The 11,079-nt window shown below is 43.0% G+C and overlaps 1 protein-coding gene across 1 annotated transcript in view; it reads right to left on the reverse strand.

The window, feature by feature from the left end:
- Positions 1–11,079, reverse strand: part of ARHGEF33 (Rho guanine nucleotide exchange factor (GEF) 33) — a 71,804-nt gene that overhangs the window by 13,021 nt on the left and 47,704 nt on the right. Inside the window, exons 9-14 of the mRNA XM_006882386.1 lie at positions 10,293–10,425; positions 8,621–8,704; positions 7,232–7,315; positions 3,925–4,073; positions 2,665–2,829; positions 4–618 (exon numbers count right to left, since the gene is read on the reverse strand). Coding sequence (XP_006882448.1) covers positions 4–618; positions 2,665–2,829; positions 3,925–4,073; positions 7,232–7,315; positions 8,621–8,704; positions 10,293–10,425 — 1,230 coding nt within the window. The remainder of the gene's footprint in view (positions 1–3; positions 619–2,664; positions 2,830–3,924; positions 4,074–7,231; positions 7,316–8,620; positions 8,705–10,292; positions 10,426–11,079) is intronic.

Raw genomic sequence — 11,079 nt, forward strand, 5'->3', positions numbered from 1 at the left:
GGCGCGCGCGGGAACTCCTTGAGCGAGCGGCTCAGCGGCTTGGCCTTGCCGTGCGCCTGCGCCTGCGCTGCCGCCTCCAGCTTGTACGCGCTGCTACTGCTCGCTGGCGATGTGGCGCTCTTGGGCAGCGGCTGCAGCGGGTGCTCGGGCCGCTCGGCCTCCATAGCGAAACTGACGGGCCTCAGGAAGCAGATGTCCAGGCTGGACTCGGACGAGGCAGGCGAGCAGTTCTCGAAGAGGGCCGGGGCCTGGAAGGGCTCCTCGTCGTAGGGCGCGGGCAGCGCGAAGATCTCGCCTCCGTACTCGAATTCCTCGTAACCTGCGGGCACGAAGCCGCGGGCGTCGGGCAGCAGCTCGGCCGGGGCGCGCAGGGAGCGCTCCACGTTGCCCAGCGGCTCGGCCGGGGCGGGCTCGAAGTCCATCTCCGGGATGGCCTGCAGGGGCCCGGCGAGCGCCTTCACATCCTGCTCGGCGGCGCAGAACTGCGCAGGCGCCAGGAGGCTCTCTGGCCTCTCGTGCTTTCTGCCCTCCATCTCCCACTCGCTGGGCTTTCCGGGCTGCATGCTCTCCATCAGACTGGGCTGTGGTTGGCTTTTCTTCACAGGAGGCAGCAAATGTCTTTAAAGGGGAAACAATACAAAACAGGTGTGCTTATTCCTGGTTAAGCAGGACTGTCACCGAGCTCGAGGCGGGAACACACAACCTGCCCGACACTGCCTGGGATTTGAACCACCCGCGCCTTCTCTTCCCCTCCCGGGCGCCTGTGTCCTTACGAAGCAGCACACACTTTTCCAATTAAGAGTTCCCAGGAGGCCCTGTCCCCTAGATGGGAGAGTGGAACCGGCAGTTGGTACAGCGGATTCCCCTAAAACCTGCCTTGTAACACCAAGACAGAAAGACACAGACTAGAGAGCAAGGGCTGGCCTGGGATGGGGAGAGTTTGGACTCTCACCACTGGAGACCTGCTATTGTCCCATGCATCACTAGCCTCAATTTTCATTTTGTTGTTCAAAGTAACGGAAACTCAACTTTTGTTCTACTCATGGAACTGTACACTTAGGTGTAATTTTAAGTTCCCAGAGGAAGTAAATATGGCAAGGCCTCGATTTCATACACTTGAATGAATAGTGAGCATGTGGGGTTTACCCTTTTTATGTATATTTGACATTTTCATAATAAAAATATTAAAAAAATTAGCACGACTGCATTTATATAAGTCATCTCAAATTCATCCACAAAAGCATTCCTGAAATGTAGATGCTATCATTGATTGAATCGGTCCAACCTCATGGAGGCTTTTCCTTATATCATGGACAACTAGTAGTTTACGCAACAACAGAGAAACCATGAGCTCAAATATGATTCTCCAGTTGTACTGGAATTTGGCTGCCAGTCAGATGCACACTGACCAAAAGTGATTAGTCTGGTAGTTTGTTCATGTTTTAATTTGTATCACAAAAACGCACAAAAGAGAAACTAACACTTAAATATTTTACTTTGGTGATCATAAAATGAAAATTAAGTATCATATTTACATATGAGAAAAAGTGAAATGAAATAGTGATCTGGCTTGAATTCTCTTAGTTTGCAAGACTGTTTTAAAAGTTTTAATTCTCTTAATTTGTGAGACTATTTAGACTTTTTTCCCTTGTTGCTTTTATTTAGTCTAATCTCTTGAGATTTCATTTCTTGGGGTTCCATTTGTTGCACTTCAAAGTTGTATTATTGACTAAAAAACCAAAGTAATCCACAAAGAGAAAGCTTGCTTTCTGCCTGTGTCCTCCACACCTCCACCTGAAAAGGTCATTTTTTGTGTGTGTATGCATAGCCCTCCATCCAAGACTCATAGGATCTCCTCTTTAGTAAGGAAATCATTCTGGGCTCTATTTGTTGTTTATTTCATGTCTCCTTGGTTTCAGCAGGATTTTGCCCCTTTTACAAAATTTCTCCTGCCTCCCCACATTATCATTTCCACCTCTGTGAGAAATTATTTCCTAAACAGGGGATAAGGTTTGTGAGAACTTACAGATGTGATAAATACAATAATTTTGTACTTCTAGAAGTTCCAGTTTCAAAAGCAGCTAATTTGATTTTGTCCTTAAATTGTAGAGGCAAAATGAGTTCTTGTATGCTAGAAGGTTATATTCAGAGGCTTTAACCAGCTGTCTGATTCTTACAGTGCCCAGAAGAGCAATCGTAATTGTTGAGGAGAGCTTATAAAAAGATGCTTCCCTAGTGTTCCTTACAGATTCAGAAAGCACAAAGCAACATTCTTTCTGTGTCAACTTATTCTCTGAGTCCAGATTTCCTTAGACTTTGAACTATAGTTCCTAACAACAGCATATCTTTTAGAGATTTTTAACTTTACACTTTTCTGGGGGCCTGTAAAATATCTCCCTGTTCAATCTGTCATTGTCTAAAATCAAAGAGATTCCGGTTATAAGTGGAGGGTAGTTGCGTAGGTGTTAAAATTGTTGAAAACAACTTCTAGCCTTAAGCGTGCCCCTTAACATTAGTGCTTTCTTCTGGGATCCAGACCAGACATAAGGTAAGCTACTTGGCTGCTACATAAAGTCCTGGTCCAGGATGTCCTACAATCCCCAAAAAGACTCTCTGAAACCAGAGGACATTGCCATTTATCTTTCCACAGCAAGAGGTACTTACGTGACAGCAGGGCCAGAACTGGGAGCAGAAGGGTAGGGTTGCAGGATCTCCTCCGAGTGGATCCCCCCGTCCCGGACAGCCTCAGGGCCAGCAGTGGGGGAAGCATCTTGCCCAGCGTTTGCACACTGGGAAGCCAGACCTTTGTACAGCTTTGCCATGGATGACCTAACAGAATCGAGGCAATCATTCTCAAGATATGTAGTGGGAAGTTGACTTTCTGAACATGTAGATTATGCCAAGACTGTTTCTCAAATGAGAAACCTTTAACCAGGTTGCCTACACAATAGGGGGCAAGCTAGCTGCGGGACAGAAGGACTGCTACATAATTAATGGACTGAAATGAGTTTGAGGGAACATTTGCATTACAGAAGCAATAGCTTGAGATATCTTTTCATGGACTGAAGCATTCATAGACATTATTCTCTTTTCATCCAATAACTTGGACTGATGTTGAAGGAAACTGAGCTATTAGCTCTTCTGTGAACTACTTGTATTCCTTTTGAGGCACTAATTTTCCCTACTCAGCCTTTACTGTGTGTTCCTATTATGACAATTATGACATCTGATCAGTCTCCTTCACATATTTGCCTTTATCCACAGAACTTATTACCACCTTAATTAGTCACTGACTGGCCAGCTCTAGAAAATACTAACTCCCATGTGGCTATTGTCTTCTCTCTTCACAGAGGTTTATCTAAAGAACTTCCAAAAAAGCTAGCCTCCAGAAACTCTATGAACTTAAGAGGAAAAAAAGAAAGTTTTTCATGTTTAAAACTTTCATTCATTGGGTTACTATGAGTCATCTACGACTTAACAGCACTTAACAACAACAACAACAAACACTGCCCAGCACTCAATAGTTGTTTAATGAATAGATATTGAATTAATGAAACAACATTTTGACCTATAAACTGCAATTTTGAACCAGACAAATTTAAGGAAGCGGAACTATTTTTGAAGTCTCAGCAACACAGGGTAAGAGAAGTTTGCTTCGACACTGGAGTGAAAGTGCTTATTACCCTAAAATAGCTTCCACCTAATGGTAGGTGTCTCCCTGTAGGAGCTGGCCTAACCCATCTGTCCCTTCTCCCTCCAACTCATCTTCAGCCACCACCACAGGCACCCCTACTCCAATCACTGTAGTTTCTGCTACTTAGCACACAACATTGCTACTTCTGACAGCTGCCTAGATTGACTGATCAATGACCCTGCCCTCAGAATCTCTGATTGACCCTCCAGAGTGCAACATCAGAAACTTACTTCTTTAGCTTTTTCCTTTTCTGAATAAGCAAATCCTCATTGCACTGGAACAGCAGGGTGTAGTGTGAGATAAAAACCCGGAGGCGCTGAACACACACCAGAAGTAGGTAATAGTCAGGGTGTTCCTGCTCCGTGAACTTCAGGACATTCTGAATGGAAATAAAAAGGAAGTAGCATTATAGAATTAGAGGGGAAAGTTGTCTCTTTGGTGCTGCAGTAAGGGTTTCATAGCCGTTTAATCCATTCAACCATTAATACATATGACTCATCTGCTCACTGAGAGATCAAACTTGCTGCTTTTAAAAAAAATTTATCATAACACTTTTATATGGCCTTTCTTAACATGGTCTTTCAAGGTCCATCAAACATAAGGATAGGATTATGCAAATCAGGTGCTTGTAACCCAGCCGGGAGACTGGACAGCTTGCTAATAATGCATACAAAGTGCACGGCCTTCTTGAGGGGGATGGTGGTTGTTGTTTGGTGTCATTGAATCGGCTCATAGCAACCTTATGAATAATGGATCTGACCTTTCCCCTGTCCTGCCCCAGCCTCATCACCTTGGATTTGCTTGAGCCCATTGTTACAGTCACTGCCAGTCCATCTTGTGGAGGATCTTCCTCTCTTTTGACAGCTCTCCACTTTTCCCACCATGATCTCTTTTTCCAAGGACTGGTCCCTCTTAACAACATGCTCAAAGTATATAAGCTAAAGTTTCACCATCCTTGTCTCTAAGGAGCACTCTGGATATGCTTTCTCCAAAACATATTTGTTTGTCCTTTGGGCAGGAAGGTGTATATAACCCTAATAAAAAGCAACAACAACAAAATCCCTAATAAGAAAATTGATCAGTTTTACCATCCCACTAGTCTTGAAAGGAGTCATCTCAGAGATGGACAGGGGAAATTGACCACCACCAAGAAGAAGAGACAAAATCAGAACATGTCCTTTGTCCTGGATTCCATTCACTAGGAACATCTTAGACTAAAGAGATAGGTGTAACACTAGAGACGACCAGAGACAGTGAGAACCAATGGCAGACAGACAGCAGGAGTAGAGGCAGCAGCACCTCTGTTGGCAGAGGGGACTGGCAGGATGTGGAACAGTGGGCTTCCTGGCCCTCAGAGCCCACAGAATGAAAGAACTGAGTGTTTCTGGTCAAGGCTCAATGATAGAGTGAGGTGCTTCCAGGCATGTACTGGCGGAGATGAATATCTTTGTATTAATCCCCAGGGCAGAGCTGAGTCCAGGTCCTGACTGAGAGGCCAAGAGCCAGAGCTTGTTGAAGAATTATATCCTGGAGTGTTTCTGACACTAATTTGTAGTGTTACTTCTCTAATAAGTCCCATAGCCATGTGTATTGTCTGTGACTTCTGTGTGGCCATTGCAAAGAATTAAGGAACCCAGCAGAAGAGGTGAGAGTGTGTAGGAGAGGAGATGTTGGAATGAGATGTAACTGACCTCCACCTCATAAGATTTAGCCTGGACTGCTGTTGATGATGATATTATCTCTTCCTCCTGAAGTTAGAGGATGTCGACACCTCCACTACAACACTTTATACCCTTGGTGGCATGGTGGATTAAATGAGGGACTACTAACTGATAGGTCAATGGTGTGGATTCGCCAGCCACTCCACAGGAGAAAGTAGAGACAGTCTGCTTCTTTCCAAGAATTATAGCCTTAGAACTGTAAGAGGCAGTTCTGCTCTGTCCTATAGGGTCAGAGTATATGAGTCAGAATTGACTAGGTTTGGGTTTGAGCTGAATGGGAACATTAGAAACTTTCACCTAAATTTTTAAAAAATATTTATTGACTAGATCACTGAGGTAATAGAAGCATTCTAACAGTTGCTGTCTATTCACAATGACTTATGTGGTGAAATGTCAGGCACTGAGGCAGACATTATAATCATCCATGGCCTGAAGCTCCCTCCTCCTTCACTGCCTACTGTGCTGTGATATGATAGAGTAAGCACTGGACTTGGAATTAGAAAGTTAATGTATATAGAGCATTTCCTATTGCCACCACTAAGACCTTTACATTATTTCATTTAATTTTGACAATCACACCTATTAGATAAACACAGTTATTATTTTCCCTTAACAAATAAGGAAATGGAGGTACAGGAAAGTTAAGTACTCTTCATGGGGTTACACAGGTAATGAGTAATGGAATCAGGATGTAAACTCGAGTCAGGCTGCAGAACCTGGCCTCTGAATCACTACATGTTCCTATTTGCCAAGCCTGGCAGTCTGTCACCTATATGTATGAACTTGGGCAATTTCATTAACCTCTTTGACCTCAATTTCCTCATTTTAAAAAAATGACAGCATGACACGTACTCCATGGGGTTGTTGAAAGGGCTAAATAAACAACTATTGTGAAAAGTACCTTTCAAATCTGAAGCCAATATACAAAGCAAAGTCCTCTTAATATCAGTAGATGACCTGGCTACCTGCACCTGCAATTGGACCCAAGCATTCCTAAGACGCTTTCACTGAATAACTTAGGAATAACTGTTAGTAATTAAACCAGAACAGGTGGTTGATGAGAAGAGGATGAAGGGGACAAGGGGATTGATGAACCTCCCTCTCAATTTCACTTCTTCCAGGGATGTACAAACTTGTGGGGAAATGTTATGGAGAAGTCAAATAATCGGATTCCTCAGGCCTTTCCTGTGCTATAAAACAAGAGCAACATCTAGGAGATGCTTGGTCAAGCCCAAAGACAGCAACCAGAATTGAGTAAACAGGTAAGGGGTGGGCGTCCTGGGTCATGGGTAGGGGGACACTAAGGTGGGCTACAGAACCAAAGCAGGAGGATGAGTAAGATGCTCAGAGCTTGAACAGAAAGATCAGCAGAGGTGGAGGTTGCCATCAAATGAAGAAAGAGCTTTAACGACAGGCATTAAGAGCCAATATAAATTTTTTTGGGAGTTGAAGGCACTCTGGTGGCCTGGTCTGTGGGGACTTGTGCTGCTTACCCAAAGGCTTTGCAGCTCTTTGGCAGTTTCAATTCACTGGTGGCTCTGTGGGAGAAAGGTGGGAAGTCTCTCCTTGCACAATTTATAGCCTTGGAAATCTAATGAATTCAACTATGAGTTGGTTCCAAATCTAGGGTAATGAGTTTGAGTTTTTCGAGACTGCTAGCTCACGTTTCACGGTGGGGTTAGAGTAATCATAGTGACCTAACCTACAAACAGAAGTTCTGGTGATTCTTTGACCCTTTCCAGTGTTCCTTATTTGGCAGCCAAAAACCACTGTTTAGTGTGAAGGTCAGCTTGGCGGCTTGCCCAGCCACACCTACCTGCAGATGTATTAGATACTCCGGGATGCGTTGGACGATGTGAAAAAACAGTGTGTAGATGTCAGACTTAATCTCTTCATCACCCTGAAAGAAAGAATGAAAGAACGGTGGCATCAGGCCTTCGTGCCTCTCAGCTCTGGCAGCAGAGCCCCGGAGTCAGGCCTACATTTTACCAACAGCTTCTCATGCAGCACTGGGCACTCGTGGTCAGCAGCATGCCTCAGGAGGGCATCTCTTGCAGCCAGGCCCTTCATATATTTCTGCTGAACTCCTAGAGCATTCCAAACTAAGCCTCTCTCTGCTACAACATAGCTCAGAGCTAAATGGAAGTGGGCCTTAGTAATTAGGCTGACATGAAAGAATCCATCAAGTTTCTCCAGCAATTAATCACTACAATGGCTTTATGAATGGACCTTCAGGGTCACTGAGGCCTCATAAGAGTCAGGAAAGGCATAGTGTGGGGAGTATTTGAAATTTGGCCAGCTGGGGGGCAGCGGCAAACATGTTGGGCTTTCTTCATGTCCCTTCCCTTTCTTTCTTTTTCAAATACTTTCTGAGTACTAACATGTGGTAGGGAATCCCGGGGTGTCAGATATGGTTAATTACTTGACAACTTGCTGGTAATCAAGGCTGGTGGTTCAGCCTCTGGGCACCTGCTTCTAAAAGGTCAATGCTTTCAAGACTCGATAGAACAGTTCTCATTTATGTACATGGGGTCACTGTGAGTTGAAATGGACTCAACAGCAATAACAAATGGAGATATGTACGGAGTTGGGAGTCATAACAAGGTTGAAATGAAAAGGTAGAGTTTTATTCCATACAGTTCACTTCTTGTGAAATTTGATTAATTCTCAGCTTTCAAGTTTCTTTTCTCGCCCTGTTGCTTTAAAATAGTTGGAATTGCGGGGGGGGGGGGGGAGGTGCGCGCACACGCGTGCGCACAAGCGCTTATTGAGCACCTATATATTACTACATTAACACGACTTAAAACATGACTAAAACTACTTTATACTCTTATTGCCTCACAGACACTGGTGACCCGAAGTTAACATTCAAATTCTTATCTTCTGAGTAGGAAAAAAAAAACCCTACATACAGCATGCCAGCTGGAGACTTAGAATCTCTGCTTAGGACACATGACGAATCTGTGAATAGCTCCAGTGGGTCGGCACAGAGAGCCAGGAAGACAGGCAAAGGCTAATAGCATGGCACTGAGCCTCTACTGGTTTCCTCTAAACTCACAAGGCAGCAGCAGGGGATCAGTTCAAGTGCTCCCCTTGCCTAGAAAGCAAGCTGACGTACATGCACTAGATGATGACAGAGTGGATGGACAGCTTCCTGTAGACACACAGATAAGGCAAGGGCAGCACATACATACAGTTCACTCACCTCCTTCAAAACAACAACATGGACCAAAGAGATGCATTCAGGCAAATCCCTTAAGTAGGCAACGTAGTAATCCAAGAAATTATTCTTGAAAACAAATTGAAAAATGCATTGTGAGAACATGGAAATAGGAGTGATAACAACTCATAGTTTCTTATAGCCATATAGATTTAAGAAAACAGGCATGCCTGGCAGAGGTTAATTTTAATCATTCTTTTAGTATGATCATTTAAACACCAACCTCGTAGATTTTAAACAAATCTCTTTTTTTTTAAAGGTAAACAGTCCTGTGGACTGAGAACTAAAACTTGATAGCTCTATTTTAATGAAAGAGAAATGATAAACAAAAATGGGAGATTATATAAGTTTAAAGGTATTTTGTTTTTTTAATTCATTTTCAGTTTAATAATTTATATCTAAATAAGGAACTTAGCTCCTCCTGCTTCATATTGTCTAGGCCAGTAAGATAGGGCATCTTCTCCAGGGTGGTATCCTGTCCAAGAAAACAGTTCTCAGTAATTAGATATGTTCCCATAGTGGTAATGATTCTCAGCTCAGCAAACCATGTTAGTATTTTTATGTGTTGTCAAGTTGGAACTGACTCAGAACTTTCAGGTTTTCAGCGGCGGTAAATCACACAGGAGGAGATTGCCCAGGATATCAGAAGGATAACATTAAGTATATTCTATTGTATATAGGTAAATCACTCACCAACTTTGTGTTGTTACTACTTTTGAGAATTGTTGATAGAGGTTTATTGTAGGCAAAAATCTGGCTTGCTCACCAATTTAAATCGGCCCAAACAATATTTTTAAAATAAGAATATGTAGTCCAAAATAAGGTGCATAGCAAAGTGGAATGGGGGTGAGGAGGATATTATGCAACAATGAGTGAAATTTTTTTTTAAGTAAACTGTGGGGAGGGGGAGGGAGAGAAATGTGCAACAATGAACGAATGAAAGTCCAACCTTTATGCAAACTTTCATTAAAATCATGATTGATAAAAAAAGAAAATGAAATAGAAAATTCTAAATTTCCAGTTTCTCTTAATAATCGCCCAAAATCTGTTAACCCTTCCCTGCATAATAATTGGTAATGCTGAGGAGCAGTTCCTTATAGAAAAACACATGTGCTCGGCTAGGCATGTTATCTCCAGCACTTGTCTTATAGACTGTATTACCTTCAGCGCAGTTCATTCATTTACGTTACTGTTTCTGCGTGTTCTGTAGACTGTCTGAGGGGGCCTACTGGGTTGGGATTTGCATTGTCATCCCCAAAATGGGTGGTCTGAGGGAGAAAGATTAGAGCACTCCCTAAAAAAGATTAGACCACTAAAAGCCCACTGGAAGGTCTGCTATGAATCAGTTCTTACTTGACAGTGAGCCTGTAGCCATGGGCATGAGTTTTTTTAGGCATTTGAATTTGTAACTTGGCCTGGATGGTATGGAGGCCATACCATCCTTCTTATAGAGGATGTTACAGAAACTTCAAAACTTAGCAATCCACATAAGTGAACAGAAAAAGCACTCTATGGTCACCCTCCACATTTTAACGATCTCTCAGAAAACATATGTGTTAAATAGCAGAAAAGTGAAAGAGCATGAAAATCAAGTTATGGCAGGTTTAAAAAGTAAACAAAACCAAAATTCAACCCAGAAAAACCCTCCCAAACTTACCTCATCATTGGTCAGTTTAAGGAATAGGTCTCCGAGGACTCCTTGGCGTGGCCACTTGAGGACCCTTTCCTGCAGAGCATGAAGCAAATCCAGGTGCTGCTGGACAAGATACCGTAAAGAGCCAGGGAAGAGGCTTGAAACAGAACAGAGACAGAATCACACAACCAAGTACAGAGAAAGAAGACCTTATAAAAATATATGTTGTTGTTGATTGCCTTCAAGTCGAGCATGACTCATAGTGACCTTATGAACAAAAGGCCTGAAGCCCCTCTACAACTATCAACATTCATCAAAGTTCATAAGAGTTTCCAGAGGCATGTTATTTAAGAAGTGGGTGCCACCCCTGCCTCCAATTATATGTAGCAGGCCCCATTTTCCCAGTCAGTCAAAATAGCCTATAACAGTCTACAGTTGTTGTTGTTATTGTGTACCATCGATTTTGGAACCAACTCAAAGCTAACCCTCCAGTGGGCTTTCAGAGGCAGTAAACTGAAGGAGATTTTCCATTTTTCTTCCATTAAGCAACTGGAAGATTTGAACCACGTGGCTTTGAGTTAGCAGCACCAACTCCTTACCTCTTGGTTCTAGAGCTATGGTTAGGTGTTTGTTTGTTTTAAAAAAGAATTTGTTCTCAAACCCGATACAGCATATAATCTCAGACTATAAAATTATCCTTTATTACTATTCCCTGTACAAATGCCTGTTGAACATCACGTAAAGAACCTTTTAAAAACTAACTGGGGGAATCGGGACACACCCCTGCATCTCTGACCCACAACCCCCATCT

This window comes from Elephantulus edwardii, unplaced genomic scaffold (assembly GCF_000299155.1).
Source record: "Elephantulus edwardii isolate Elephantulus edwardi_28Jun2011 unplaced genomic scaffold, EleEdw1.0 scaffold00019, whole genome shotgun sequence".
Taxonomy (NCBI): Eukaryota; Metazoa; Chordata; class Mammalia; order Macroscelidea; family Macroscelididae; genus Elephantulus; species Elephantulus edwardii.